Raw genomic sequence first — 16,450 nt, 5'->3', positions numbered from 1 at the left:
CTTGCAAGAATCTTAAGTTATGATTAGCGTACAGTACGGTCTTCTTAACTCATATATCCAATCGAATCTGCAACAATTAGCATATCGAGAATTCCAAATGAATTTGATAACGATGTGATATATATTTGGCTAATAATAGTGACATCATATGTGCAACTACTCTTTGTAATATTAATTCATCAAATCACATAAAGATATCTTCACCCGTAAGCAAACAATGAATCTCCAACTACAATGCATTTGCTCTTACGTATTTCGAAACTACACTCAACCTCGCCACTGGTGACCCTCAATGGAGCGAGTAAACTGATCAAAATACATGCTAGTATGTAGAACCTCTACGTTGTCCCGGGTCGAAGAACTAATGGTGTACAATCATAAACCACAGACTATCATACTCGATAAATGATAACCACTTAGATAGTCAAAGAGAGGATTGCTTGATGCATTATCAAATGATCACTTATCTGCATGATTGACATCTATATGTTCTTATTAATGAAACATGACGTTTACTTATCAGATGTTAGTCTCAAGCTCATTGACTTTTATCCTGATTCTATGCGGTTGACTCGACTGAAAACCTGTTTAGAATATACGATACACTTTCTAATGATTTTCAAGATCTTCAATTGAAAATCAGAACTCATGATACCTTTTGGCATATTCAAAGATTCTATACTATACAACTTGCATACATAAAAATATAAAATACATGTCAGAATTTAGATTAAAATAATTAAATATTATTAAAATAAAAATTATTTTTACATAAGAGTCAATACAGTCTAAGTCATAAGTTTACTCTAATAAAAATTGTTTACAAATATTTATACATAATGCAAAGTTCAATGGATTTAGCAAGGGAAGATGCTCATAATCAATAATCTAGAGCCCACAAAGAAGCAACCACCACCCCTTCTATAACAGGGAGAGTGGATAATGGCGGGTTAAATAAAATTGTAGACACAAATCAAGAAATCTCTTTGCTCTTTTGTTGTATCCTTTTGTTTTTAAAACTGTCGCTGTTTCTCATCAGCCAAAACCTTTCGATCTCCTCTGGTTTCCGATCCGGGACTCTTCCGGCGATCAAATCCCACCTGAAAATTTTTCAAGTTCAAGTCTCCACTCGTAGGACTCAAGATTACAAAGAAAAGTGAACAAAAAAAAAATTAGAGAAAAGGTAAAACAATTAACAAGTAGCGGAGTCAAAAAAACTCCCGTGATAAACGGACAAAGTTTCTTTCTTGGATTTTTCATGTTTGCTTCCTGCTGATGAACAATGAAAATCACCTCAAATGATGAGAACAGTTGCAGCGCAAGTTCAAAAATAACGAAAGATTAAGAAAACATAGAACACTTATTTCAGACCAAACAGCTGATCGATCTCCAATTATAAGTTCATAAATCCCGGGAATAAGTTGAACTTCCACTGTTCCTACCTCTCTCCCACGAGCCGATACATTCTTGAAATGATGTCTTCTTCTTGCTCAGTCATGTCTATGAATTCCCACTCGATACTGCTCACCTCTGTGTGTGTACATAGATACACACACGCAGACACATACATATGCCAATCAGTATCGTGTATAATAGAGAATTACATTACAAAAAAGAAGAAAAAAAGAGTTGGAAATTTTTGTAAAGTGTGTGAAGAAGAACCTTCAGAAGATTTGAGCCTACAATTTTGAATCTTGGGTTGCTTTTGTTTGTACTTATCCATGATTGTCAGGATATTATAGAAAAATGGGAATTCTTGCAATTGGGATATCTTTTAAGGTAAATTTTCTGCATATGGCAAGAATTACTAACTATATAATGAAATGGATATGTAGAATTCATCAGATAAAATTAAATTATTTTTTAAAAAAGCATTTGGATTAGGGAACGTAACCTATGGTCCTACCAAACAAATTGCATGCTGTGTTTTTGAATCATAATTATATGATATCCACTCAAATGGATATGATATTTATTACCAGTATTTTAAAAAGCTCGCTTGAGCGCTTAAGCATGCTTAAGCTTGAAACTCGAAAAAACGCTCTGTTTCGAAGAAAAACGAGGTCACACTGTATTTTGATCAAATTAAGTGTAATTAAGGTGTTTAATTAAGTGTGTTTAAGCTTAATCGCATATGTTTATTTTTAAATTTTTTATTTTGAAAGTATGTTTTTTTATTTTAAAATAATAAATTAGGTTTATAATTTAGATGTTTATTTTTTAATTTTAATTATGATTAAGCGTGTCTGATAATAATTTGACAAATATTTAACGTTTTTTAGCTTGATCTAGTTGCAAAAACAAATAAAGATTGTAATTTTGAGATTTTTATGCTTTTATAAATATGATAATTAATGCATCAGACTCAAATTTATCATATTATGTATTATTTTATTTATTTATTTATTTGAGATAATTACAATTACACTAAAGATAAAAAACAATTTTTCACGCTTAAACTTGTGCTAATCTCGCTTAAACTTGAAAAGCTTGGAGCTCGATATCATCATTTCAAGACACTTCACGCTTTTTAGAACCTAGTTTATTACAGTACAACCATGTCGGTTACAAACGTTGTGTGCATTTCTAGTCGATATCTTTATACAGGGCCGATCCTAACAATATGGGCCTGAGTCTAGCTTTTAAAAAGAGACATCCGAATCATAATATGTGTTCATATTTTTTTGCGTTCCACTAGCAATTTTTCAAATTAAATCAATACGTCAAAGACAATATAAAAAACTAAAGGAATAAAAATATCAAACATGTCCAAAATGATCACTAAAAAACAACTCGTCTAACAGTTTTAGAGCTAAAAAAACTAATCAAGTTGTTCAGTAATTTATTTCTCAATCGATAACATACCCAATCCATTCAATATTTCTCGTGAAATGGTTGATCGAAGAAAAGTTTTGATGAGCTTTATCTTTGAGAAACTTCGCTCTACACTTGCTACTGTGACCGGGACAATCAACAAAATTTTATAAGTAATCTGAGCATTTGAAAGCCGGATAAGCATTAAATCTACCAAAATTTCAGTCAAAAAACGTAGATTATAGATACCACATAAAGCCCCGAAGAAAGTAAAAAAACTACAATAAAAAACTAGAAGCTCGAACAAAGCAAATACAAGAAAATAGACTTACAGCTCCTCACGGGTCTTTCAATCAAACATAGAGACGACGCAACGATTGGAGTCGATTAAGGCTTGTCTGCAGATGATATTGGAGAAGATTGAGGAATAAATCGATAACATGCTAAGCAAATTACATTTAATAAATATTTGGTTTTGGGCTATCTAATAACTAGTATTATATATAATATTTTTTTAAAAAAAATTTGGACCCCAAAAAAGAGATGGACCTGAGTCGTTGGACTCATTTGCCTCCTAATAAGCACGACCCTGTCTTTATATATAATTGTTTTACAAATAAGTACATCAAGATAAAGTTGTCTGTATAACTCAAATATAAATATTTTTATTTCTTTACCACATTATAATAGCTCAACACTTTATAATAATCTTTGAGATCATGATATAATTTAAAATTGCATAAAATATCCTTTAGTATAGTATATCCGGTGTCCCCTTAATTTCTTAAATGACAACTGTTTTTTCATTAATGAAATTAATATTTTAATTTTAAAATGAAAATATTTTGATATAAATAATATTTGATATTAAAGAGAAAATGGAAAAACAATATACTTCTACCACAATTGTGTTACACAGACATGTATGTCTCGTTGACAAGTATAATATATAAAATATACATACGCGTTATATACATTTTGATTTGATAAGCATATTTATCTCCAATTTGTTATAAATTATCTGATCTATTTCATTATCATTTATATTATTAATTCAATATATCAGTGTAGGATTTTTTTTTTTGGATTAAGAGATCAAATTAAGTTTATTAGATTTGAATAATATTGTATATCGAAACGACGCCAAGGAAATTTTCGATAATATTGCCACACAGCGGATTTGGATCCATTTTTTTTGTAGGGATTACACACAGTACCATGTGTCGTTTATATTTTACATAATATCATCCATTAATTATCTCAAGTGGTCCGTAAAATCATATGTAAAATATGCACAAACACTATGTTTTGTAATTGATCCCACGACAGATCATCCAAATCTCAACGCGACATCGCCATCAAAATCTTGATCGGTAAACCAAAATGTCCGCCATGGCCAAAAGTATTGATTGATCAACAAATTTTCGACTTCTTATGAGTAGACAAAAATACTTAAAATCGGATTTTTTCCATCGATGATAATACCCAAAAGTTTGTTGAATAGAATTTTTGAGCTTGACAGAGTAGAGTAAATTAAGTGGCGAGGATTAATAATTTTAAGATGAAAATATTTAGATTGAACATGACGAACACAACATCCAAATACAATGAGATTCGAAATGTGTCGATAGATAATTGGTACTTGAACAGATAAGCGAGGAAAGAACAAGTGATTGCAGAAACGTAGTGTTTTGGACTCCTTGAGCCAACGGATTTTAAAGGTTATCATGAATTTTCTAGCGGAAAACGACGTTGATGGAGTTTCTCATTTAAAATGTCTGAAACGTTAATCACATCACATCTCATCAATTATCCTGCATGACCACAAAGGTGTGAGTGATGTATGGATGAGATTGGATATATAAAAGACTCGAGAATAAACAATAATTTACTTGCATTGCGCCGCAATAGGAAGTAGACGATCAGTACATCTATTTGTATAATAAAAAATAATATTTTGACTTAAAAGTTAATATATTTTTATATATTTGATCATACCCGAGGTCTGTATAATAAAATCGACTTATGAGACGATCCAATAATTTTTTTTGATTAGCTAATAAGGGTGTGCAACGGTTGGTTTGATCCGGTTTTACTCTACAATGGTTCGGTTTTTCGGTTTTTGATTTTGAATATCTCTAGTCCAAAACCAAACCATTTTATTACGGTTCGGTTCGGTTTTTTTGTAATATGGTTCGGTTTATACGGCCGGTTATATATGGTTTGCTAAAATTTGTTGAGAAATAAAATTATATGTCACTTTATGCCTTTAAAATCTAAATCATAGTATTTTTTAAATATTTAATTTGTGAGATTTAATCTTTTATATATATATATATATATATATATATATATATATATATATATATATATATATATATATATATATATATATATATATATAACATGTTTTGTGTACAAACATGTCATACGAATATAATAACAATATATAACTAATTAACGATGTAAACACGATTAATGCATGAATCCAACGGAATATTCAGTAATAAGAATGATAACAATGTGTCAACCAGCTCGATGGAACACAAATAATCTTATGAAAATATTAAAGAAATATATACCGAAAATAAAAATAGAAAACGTCGACTGATGAGTGGTGATTAAGAAGAGAAAACGATCGGATTGAAAAATTGAGGGTTAATGATATTAAGTTTCTAAATCTTAATAGGCTCATTATACATAAAAGTCTTATACTCAACAATAATATGGCACATTATACATAAAAATCTTATATTTAACAATAATATGGCCGGTTCGATTTTTCGGTTTTTTTGGGGATTAAAACCGAACCGAAAAACCGAAGTTCATAAATTTTAAAACCATAACCGACCGAAAAACCAAACCATTTAAACCGAATTATTCGGTTCGGTCGGTTTTATCGGTTTTTCGGGTTTTATGCCCACCCTTATTAGCTAATCACCATGTTATCTAATCCGAGTGATTATTTGGTATTGTAAGTGAAAGATCGGTTTTGATATCTTTGAAGATGCTTCAAACACAATATTCTTCATAAGCTGCCATAGCGTGTGTTATAAGAATGAATACACCGATGAATTAAATAGAGTGTGGTATTTAAACAAGCGGAAAACACTCGAAATAATCATTCGTTAAGAAAAATAAACAATTTAAATCTTTTGCTTGTGTAAACTGAATAACTGAAATAAGAGAAATCAGTTATGGCTTGTATCAGTCCAGTTATGGGAAGAACTGAATTGATCAAATTAGTTTTAAAACAATAATTAAACAGTTAAAGACACAATATATGTTTATGGATGTTTGGATACTTCAATTGCTCATATGTCACCACTTCTACCACCTTAGGTAGGATCCACTATAACACTTTGATTTATACAACATCTTGTACAAACATACTCCAGAAGGGCAGCACCCAACTAAAATTCCTAGCACTCAATATTGCAGGTAGTACCTGATAATCCGCACAATGTTTAACGTCTCTTATGTCAAGACTACAAACATAATGTTTAATGTCTTCATATGAAGACTGACTTAGCTAAACAATAAGCTCAACTCTCTGTATATATGAGTGATTGTGTGTGAAAGTATGATAACTGATCTAATCAATACAACATGAGGTTGTTCTCACACAATTGGGCTAACTGCTTCTAGTAAGCTGAGATGAAATGAGCGTGCCCTCTGTTTCTTCACACACTAGTATTTTGTTGTAATTCTGCTTGCTTTTCAATGGTCTTGATCTGGTATTTATAGTCGCTTAGCTGACTGTACACGAGGACTCGATAATAATGTCCGTTGTATTTGCATGTGCTTCCTTATGAAATGTCTCTTCATTCCGACAACTGTTCTGAAAGCTTTTCTTTTTTAGTTCTGCTACAACGTCCATTATTGTACATTCTTCTGAGAAATAGCTTGTAGCTTGTACCTTGTATATTTGTACTCAAGTGGATTCCATTTGATATTCTAGTTGTGATATGCAAATTGATCAGTTACAACCGATGCTCTGAACTGGTCTGATAAACTCAGTTTGGACTGGTTTACTTTTGGAAATCATTTGGCGTCTTTGTTAGCTTCAGTTTAGGCTCGAGAAATGATCAATTCGACGCACTAGATAAGCTCGTTAGAAATAAAATAATAAATTTTTTAATATCAAAATCAAGATTACAAATATAAAATATTTCAACGGTAAGAATGAAATATAGGTTTTTCTCACTAGCTAGCCAAGGGAAATCTCATCCAACTACTGGGGTGAAGAACACATATATTGAATCAGTATGGATTTGGTGGGGAAAAGTAGAAAGGTGTCAGTAGGGTGGGATTTCTTTATAATTCAAATAAGTGGCCAGCCAACCACAGCCCACAGGTAGGGAAACTTATTGGACCCGAATATTTCCGAATGTATCAACCACTTAAATTTGTACCAAAATCTGACATTAATAATGAATCGGTTCGTGTTCCTTAAAAAGCATATTAATCTCATCCACTTGAATCTGATAAAAAAATTATTTCAATTCGATTCCAATATCTCCCTATTCGGTTCAACTAGGATTCCGATTTTGGTTTGGATTACAATTCCATTATCCTACAACAATCTGAAACCGGTTTAACCTGGTTATGTAAGATCCTTACACACACACAAACTTTTTTTTATTAAAAAGAAAACACGTTGAATATATATATATATATATATATATATATATATATATATATATATATATATATATATATATATATATATAGATATATAATTTCTTCAGTGAGTGGAGGTGGTCATTTTGATCAAATATGTTTCATTTTGGGAAAAAGAGAAGCGTGGGGAATCTTCATCCTAATAAATATGTACTTACTGTATTATTAAATGTGAGATCTTTATAGTAACTATCTTAGAGTACACCAAAATATTTAATACAATGACACACGTAATTCGTCATCCGTGTACATATTTTACTAGTTTTAATTATGCAAATCCGATCCACCAACAGTGAGCGAAGTGTGAGGCGAGGAGCACTGATTCTTTGCAGTTGGTTTGGGCACCCACCCTTCAACGACACAGAGCCAACTAGCACAACAATAATTGAACGTGGGGAAAAAAGAAAAGTGTCAGATATTTGGCTAAGGATAAATTCGCTAGAGAACAATAATTGGACGTGGCAAGGTGTTGGAAATTTGGATAAGGAAGGAGGTTGGTGTAGCCCACTTTAATATATATAGATTCCCCCATATTTCGACTATAATAATCTATGTCACCAATAAGTCAGTGCAGTGCTACAAACCCAGGTGTGAAAGGGGACGAGAAATTAGTGTAAAAAAATAAGGTGTTTTTAACAGAAAAGACAGATGGGAAGGACATATGACATCGGAAAATAAGGTAAAACTAGCCTATCTTAATTTATAATCTATTTTTTAAACTCATTATTTAGTTTTAAAAATAATCTAATCAAAAAATATCACAACAAAATTGATTGATTACATCATGAATGAAATGGACTCCGCCGGACATCCAAGTGGCGGCCGGTCGGTATCCAAACAAGAGTCTACTTTCATCGGTGAACTTCGAATCAACTTTTTTACTTTGATTTAGCTTCTTCGTGATTTCTCGTAAATGTCATGAACACACTATCCTATTATCTGATAGTGCTTGCATATACTTGAAGAAAAAGTTATTAGTTACAAAGTTTTGTAAATTTGTGAATGAAAAGTCCATGATAATTCTTTTTTAATCATTTACAAAGACTTTCTTAATTTGTTCATGCATGTTGCTTAGGCCTCAGGAGTCTGTTCATTCCTTTTTATTTTTTTGAAAATGCATTAATAAAAGTAAAGGATTGGTGAAAAATAAAATATTTTCCCAGAAAAATACTTGTGTACGACAGAGCCAATACTGTCCACAGTCCCCACATTAGGTGAATGTATCTTAAATAATAGCCGTGCCAACAGACCAGCACTCAGTCCCCACACACATGCCTAAAAAACAAAACATATATTCCAAATATGTGATGAATTACAGAAGGATGCAACACAAATATTTTGTGCCAATTATTCAAGATGTATGTGGCAAGAAAAGAATTCAAGATATATACATTTTTTTAAAAAAAAAATTCAAGGTTCAGTGTATAATTGTTCACGATCAAAGTGCAGAAAGGAATCGCATGAACAAGAATCACAGAATCAGAACCACACGAGTTTTACGTGGTTCAATCCAAGTGCATAACCAGAAGTTTAGAAACTGGTTGGCAAACTTTGTCTCAAAGGACATATGTAAACATAGAAAAGCAATATGAAACATATTCCAGAACCAAAAAACACAATTGAAGTATATATAAACATAGAAAACTATGAATGAATATATAAATTTATAATTCAATTGATCTCTTGTAAAAGGAAGAAAAAACTTTTGGCAATAATCATCACATCATTATAAAATACCAGTCTTCTCCAATAATAAAATTTTACCGCAAACGAAACTGTTGAGCTGGAGGCAAATTAGGATATGCCCCTGGTTCGATCGTTTGATCTTCATCCACAGGCTGACCGATGTTATTAAATCGGAAAGTTTTCAATACAACACAATATAATTAGATTCACTCTTGTTTTTCTGATCTAGTGTACAGGAGTGTGGAGTGGACATATGCGATTGTATAGTTAAATCCTGATTGCAACAATACTTTTTTATAGCTTCCATACAATTCATAGACTTTTTCGATTCAGAAGTGGACACACAAACACAGTTAGCGATGTAAACTAACCAAATTGCTCGCAAGCTATTCGGAGCATGACTTGGTAAAAAACTCGTTGATATTGTTTGTTAATCTTATCGAGCCGTCTCGAGCCCGACAATTTTATCGAGCCGAGCTCGAACTTAACTATATTCGACTCGTGAGCATGCGAACATGCTCGTTTATAGACTCGGGGACATGTTCGCGAGCTCTGCTCGTTTACTGTTTGTGAACATGTTCATTTATGTGGCTCGTTTATGTTTTCTTAATTGTTAGATTTGTCGTTTTTGATAATTTACGAATGAATTTACGCTTTTTCTGTCTTAGTTTAGCATTTTTATTATACACATATAAACACATTTTATTGTATGTTCGAGCTCGCTTCTATCTCTAATAAGCTCGAATTTGAGCTCTGTTGTATGCTTAACGAGCTAAAAACGAGCTCGAAAATGAGTAAGCATAACAATTCGAACAGGGCAGACTCGTTAAACATGATATACGAACTATTAACGAATCAAATTTGAGCTATTCACGAGTTTAATAATTTTAAAAAGAGACGAGCTTCACTTGTGCTCGAGTCGAGCTTGTATATATCTTAAACGAATCAAGCTCGGGCCTCTTAATGTTTTGCTCGGTTTGGTTCGTTACATCCCTAGACACATAGACTCCTATGATTCTGCTTGCTCCTAGACTTCGCTGATAATATTTTTGGGCATCTACATGACGGCCGATGTATTTGCTCATCTTCAGTGTTGACGTTATTTTTTTTATTTTTTTACCATCTAGAAATTTCAGTGTTAGCTTTCTGCTGCTACTCTAATTTTCATGGTTTTATGTTACTATTTGCATAATCTTGAGAGGAGATTTTGATAAAGTCTCACTTATCCTTCAGGTGTTATGTCCATATGCACTTATTTATATGTATACATGTAGAAATATGTCAAACCACCTTCCACAATTTGGAGGTGTTTCTTAAAAAAAAAAGAAAAAGAAAAAGCAATACATACTCTTGAATCTTTTTGTCTATTGCCTTCAAAAGTAAAGTGGAGATCAATGAGCTTCCCAAATCATCTACCATTCTTGTGTACTGTGTGTCTCTTACGAGCTGTGCTAACTCTCTTTTATACCAGCCACCAGGTAACCTTGAGAACCAACTGCTAGCTCCCTTGATCACCAGTGAGGAATCCAACTAACCGACCGTTGATCCACTACATCAACCCTACATGAGTTGAGTGACCTTATTAACAAAATATTTTATTGATAGTCAATTTGTAACGTAAACATGCAAACCGTGGATTCGAAAAGACATGGCCTAGACTAGGTCACCTGTTTGCTGGAAAAAAAAGGCAGAACCAGCAGAGGCACTCAATCCCTCCATTCCTGATCATGTGATCATTCATTTGTGATAATTCGAGCGCTTGAACTTGCTGCCTCTACATTCTTTACCAGTAAACTTTAGACAAATGATCTGACGCGAACTAGAATTTTGTAAGAGAGATGAATTTATGAAAGAATTGCAGCGACTTGGGAGATGTGTCATATAACAAATTATAAATATTACCAATGTATTGCGGGGATTAGACTCATTGGCCTCCTGGCAGTCAAATCTCAGCTTTGTATCTAATCCTGACATGACATTCTCTAAAACCCATAAAAGGAGAACTCAAATTATGTGCTAGTTCATAGAGGAAAATATGAAGCTTATGAAATGAATGTATTACAACTCAAGATAAAACAGCATCTAAACCATACAGAAGATAAAGAAAAGTTTTGATCGCGAGCCACTTATTAGGGGGTAGTGTACTAGTGTTGCTTCAGCAATCCACTTGATTCTGCTACAAGAAAGAAAGTTAAGTCATCTGCACTTCTTCCAGTGGTCGCCTTCGGATCATCATTATCTTCTGTAGCCGACAAAATCCTGGACGAACTATGTCTGAATGAGAACCACTATCTTCTGTAGCCGACAAAATCCTGGACGAACTATGTCTGAATGAGAACCACGGGCATTGACAGAGGATTTCTCATGCAATTCTCCCAGACTTATTTTCACAACTATTCAATCTTTTAAGGAACAGAACGAAGTTAAAAGACAACAACCACAGCTGGTAGCCTAAAAAGCAAGAAAGGTACCAACCATGGCCGCCTGACCTAAAAATAATCACAAGTATGGAGTTGTATATGTAATACGGGTGACAGACAAGAAGTTTCTAAAAGGAAATGACGATCATTCGAGGGTCTTTCTAGTTGATTACGTATGTATAGGCTCTGATGGTGATATGGAAAATTCGTTTTTTCATCTTGTAAATAAAATTAGACATTCTACAGCAAAAAAAGGTACAACTGTTAACAACAGCAATGCCGATTGATTTTCATCACAAGTCATGATAATATACTTGATTTGTTTAAAACAAGCACCACATTCATAATGAATATACTAACAATGAACATAACACCCGTCCATAAAAGCAACAAAGAAAAATGATAGATTAATTTCCAACCAATAGATAACATAAAAATGATAAGCTCCTGATTTCGACTACACATCATCCCAACAGATATACCTCCAAAACCAGACTCCACATCCCCATTCATTTCTACTACTGTATTCATCCTTACAGGATCGTTTACTAAATGGATTAGAAACTGAGAACATATTAATGTGTGTATGAAAACTGGGAACGTGTTACAGAAAGAGATTCTCCCAAACATAATATGTGCATTAGCAATACGTAATATAGGCCTTTCTCATGAAATGAAATTTTATGATTCAGGTTAGACCATCATTTCTTCTCAGCGGCCATTCTTTTGTGTATCTCAAAGGCAGTATTGAATATGCCATTTGTTGACTGGTTGCACACGAAGCATTTCTTATTTCTTGCATGATGCTGTGAATCAAAGAAAAAACATCTTAATTAGCAAGATCCATATTGAATATGCTAGCGCCTAGCAGATTGCATTATCTGAGTCAACCACCCATCCACCTGGGTACACCAGAGGGGTTGTTAAAGGGAAGAAATGGCATAATAGATTGAAGTAGGTGAACACATATTCTGAAGGGTCCAAGATCAGTTGTGAACGAGGTGAATAGAAATTTTTAAAGGGTTCAAGATCAGCGACACATTGCACCAAGGAGAAAAGTCACATGCTGATTTGGGTTTTAGGAAGTACGAAAATCACAGATGCAAATGGAAATCGAAAAATGAGTTTATACTATATTACAGTTAATATCAACCAATTGACAAAAGCAGAGATTTAATGGCATGGGTGCTACCCCACAACGATGCATAATTTTCAACTCCGTAAAAATTTCAGGAAATTGGCAAAAATAGTGCAAGTGAAATAACAGTATCTTCAAAGCAAAATGCTCGCAAAAATAATGCTTGCACTTTGTCATAACAGGATCTACAAAAGGTTCTCTGCAAATGAAACATGCAAAAGGTAGCGAATTTTCATCTTCTTCATCACTTATCTCTGGACCCCTCTCATCATCTTCATCATCCCTCAGTCCCATGGTCAATTTTTTGGCCCTTGCCTTCTCCTTTCATCCCACTCCTTCTCAAGCTGCCAACCTGACTTGTAGTCACCTCGATCATGCATAAACTTACATGAATCTCCATACCCACAATAACCAGTCTCTTTATAATCCTTGCAAATGTCCGGTTGGTAGTCAAACCTTGCAGAAACTCTTACGTGGGCGGACGCTCTCAGAGGTCTATGAGATCCACCAGCTTTCTCACTGGCTACCGTTTGCTCCCTCCGGAACCCAGCCTTATAATCTGTGTACCCATATATGCCTTTATATAACTTTTCACCACTATCACTCTTGTTATTCCCTTTCAAAGCCTCTGCAGCTTGCTTCAAAACCCTCTCTCTGATTGCCCGAGCATCTCTTGAGAATTCGGTCTCTGTTTCCAAGGTGGATGTTGCTCACTTGCTCTACTATCATTATGAATCTGTATTTCATTTGAGGACTCAAATTCAAAAACTGTTGTTTTTTTCTTTTCAACCTCATCCTCTGAGGTTAAAGATCGCTTGGTGGGTCCACTGGAGAAGTGTAGCTTGTTGTCAGACACAATTTGCTTCTTCTTATTGAAAAGCACCGACTTGTCGATTCTAGAATCTTCATCTCCCTCCTCTTCCTCTTCCACAGTAGTTCTTTTCCTACTGTTCTTCCTCTTGATGTCTTCCTGAAGAAATTGCAGACTGCAGAATGTGTTCCAAATTTAACTAATGGAATAACAAAGGTGTATGGATAAATATTAGAAACCACAAGTCAAGACAAAAATACATTGAAGAGTATTAGCAACAAATGATATGGAATGCATATGCGCAAATTCAGAAACTCAAATCAAGGAAACCACAAAAACTTGCAAACATGACGAAAGATTAAGTAAAAGGGGGAAAACGGATCGTCACGTTAGTCAAAGAATGGAAAATTCAAGCTGAAAATTGCTGATTACTCAACAGTGGACAGAATTCTTAAAAAACTCAGACGGAACTCTGTAGAAAATAAGTTACAGCAGCACAAAAACTAATTATAGTTTCCATCATAAAACTAATCATAGCATATGAGTTCATCCATAGACAGACAAAGAATCAAGAACACAAACAAAACGTATTTGCTTACACTAACAGTCTTTTAGATCATCATCATCATGATAACATATCCTCGCTAGTTGCGAGGTAGGCTATATAGATATTAGTTCTCCAAACTAAGAAACTTTCTTACATGTCATTTTTTAAACCAAGATATAAGATATACTCCTTAACCATCTTTATCTAAGTTTTCAATGGTCTGCCCTTCTTTCATCTCCTTCCATCAATCTGTCAATCTAAGATATGTCGGATTGAGGTCGTGTTTGGTTTCCTCTTCACATGACCAAATCATGTTAGACCTCTCTCTCTTATCTTATCCTCTATAGAGGCTACAACTAAATAGCTCATAATCATTTCACTCCTAATTCTATCCTTGCATGTTTTGCCACATCCATCTTAACAATGCATCTTTGCTACCCTATCTTATGCATATGTAGTCTTGTAGTGACCCAACACGCCGAATAGTCTTATAACATTTTCCTTCTAATCTCACAGGCATCCTTCTATCGCATAAGATTCCCGATGTCATCCTCTATTTCATTCATGATGCTTTAATCCTCTGGTCTATATTACCCCTAATATCCCCAGTCTTTTGGATAATAGGTCAAAAATAACGAAAAGCTTCACACGATCAGACTTCTCGACCTTCAATCTCAATTGGGCTATCCATTCATCTAGATTCAGGACCAAAGTTATAAGCTAAATTCCACTTTTGAGCGATTAATTCTAATACTTTTATTCTCAAGAGCTTAACACCATCAATCTAATCTTTTATTTACACCTTATTTAGTTTCGTCTTTCAAGACAATATCAATTGGAAACAACATACATCAAGATACCTCATCTTTAATATGTCCAGTCAGCTCATCCACAACCAAAGCAAATAGGTGAGAGCTTAAAGCCGGTCCTAGATGAAGTCCTACCGCCAAGAAATTCACTTGACATCCCTCCAACAGACTCAACATTAGTTACGGCACCTTCATACATATCATTAATGACCTCGATGCAGCATTGAATTGAAGCACATGCTTCCTCCTAAGTACCCACTAAATTAGTTCTCGAGGCACTCTATCATATGCTTTCTCTAAATCGATAAACACCACATGTAAGTTCTTCTCATCTTCTGTTGCTCTCTGTATTTATCTATCGTTTGTCTAATCAAGAAAATAACTTCCATTGCAAGCATAACCGGTATAAAACAAATTGGTTCTCTGATCCAATAATGACGCTCTTAAGTCTCTGCTCTATCACTAGCTCTCATAGGTTCATCGTATGGCAAATAAACTTAATCTCTCTATATTTTGAGCAGTTATAAATTGGTAATTCGATACTATGTCTCCACAATTCTGGCATTTTCCGCGGGCTTTACTAACGCACGAATATAGTCCTCCACACTCAATAAACCACTATTTTATGAGGTACAAAAACAAATAATATCGATATACAATATCAAATGCGACAGGGGAATCGCGACTATGTTTTGAACCCTAGAAAATAGAAACGAAATCATAAGAAATCGCAATTTTCTGCACTGGTTTGCTATTGAAATGGAGTCTCCTGGAAAATTTATACTTCTTAGGGATGAAAAAAGGCCAACGTTCAAACCTTGGTCCGATTGTTGAGGCTGCGGAGGAGTCTCGTCCTGGTCCGCCATTGAGACTTTATCTAGCGGGTATGCCGATTGGATTCCTCACACGAGCGTAAAATAGGTGGTGCAGATGGCCGTTACCGACGAAACCGTGGCGGGGTAAGCACCTCTTAAACCGTGGCGGGGTAAGCACCTCCTTTTATGGTTTTGACTTTGGAGTTTTGCCAACTGGACCATAATCAGTTTTTACATTAATTGGATTGGATTTCTTAAAATCTAAATATCACCGATTAAAACCTCTCAATTAAAATAAATTTATTAATAATTAATTTATATAAAAATATTATAAAATAATTAATCGATTTATTCCTTATTAATATTCATAATTTAATTGATTTGTTCATAATCCGTATAAATTAATAATATTGTTTTAAAATAATAAAGTTTCATATAGTTTGTTAATAATAATTAAAAAATTATAATTTGAGATTTTTTTTAAAATAAAAACATTAAAAGGACCCAGCCCCTCAGGAAGATCTTGCTGGTAAATTTTTGCTTGATCAATCCGATATTTGACGTACTTAAGTCGCGCTTGTTCGCTTGTATATAAGTCAAGCATTTTTCAGTGCAAATTGGGTATCTGATTTGCCATTCGCCGTATTCAGGTCGCGTTCGTACCGCTTGCATACAAGTCAAGCATTTTCAGTGCACATTGGGTTTCTGATTTGTCATTCGACGAACT

The 16,450-nt window shown here is 33.9% G+C and overlaps 1 protein-coding gene and 1 pseudogene across 1 annotated transcript; both read right to left on the bottom strand.

Moving 5' to 3' along the window:
• Window positions 1-809: 809 nt before the first annotated feature.
• LOC140813575 (transcription factor TRY-like) lies at window positions 810-1,832 on the bottom strand. Its single transcript, XM_073172146.1, has 3 exons — window positions 1,663-1,832; window positions 1,443-1,530; window positions 810-1,100 (listed from the first exon to the last, which is right to left on the bottom strand). The coding sequence occupies exons 1-3, from the start codon at window positions 1,721-1,723 to the stop codon at window positions 974-976; spliced, it is 276 nt and encodes a 91-aa protein (XP_073028247.1). The 5' UTR covers window positions 1,724-1,832; the 3' UTR covers window positions 810-973.
• Window positions 1,833-12,716: 10,884 nt separating this feature from the next.
• Window positions 12,717-15,933, bottom strand: LOC140813574 (zinc finger CCCH domain-containing protein 1-like; annotated as a pseudogene).
• Between the last annotated feature and the right edge of the window lie 517 nt (window positions 15,934-16,450).

The sequence above is a fragment of the Primulina eburnea genome, chromosome 15 (genome assembly GCF_022965805.1).
Source record: "Primulina eburnea isolate SZY01 chromosome 15, ASM2296580v1, whole genome shotgun sequence".
In the NCBI taxonomy this organism is placed as follows: domain Eukaryota; kingdom Viridiplantae; phylum Streptophyta; class Magnoliopsida; order Lamiales; family Gesneriaceae; genus Primulina; species Primulina eburnea.
The sequence above is the reverse complement of the archived record's forward strand: the minus strand, read 5'-3'. Positions and strand labels throughout refer to the sequence as shown.

Coding starts and splice junctions, on each gene's coding strand:
- LOC140813575 (XM_073172146.1), bottom strand. CDS start 1,723: ATGGATAAGTACAAACAAAAGCAACCCAAGATTCAAAATTGTAGGCTC. Junction 1,531..1,662: donor TAGGCTCAAATCTTCTGAAG/GTTCTTCTTCAC, acceptor GTACACACACAG/AGGTGAGCAGTATCGAGTGG. Junction 1,101..1,442: donor TATCGGCTCGTGGGAGAGAG/GTAGGAACAGTG, acceptor AAAAATTTTCAG/GTGGGATTTGATCGCCGGAA.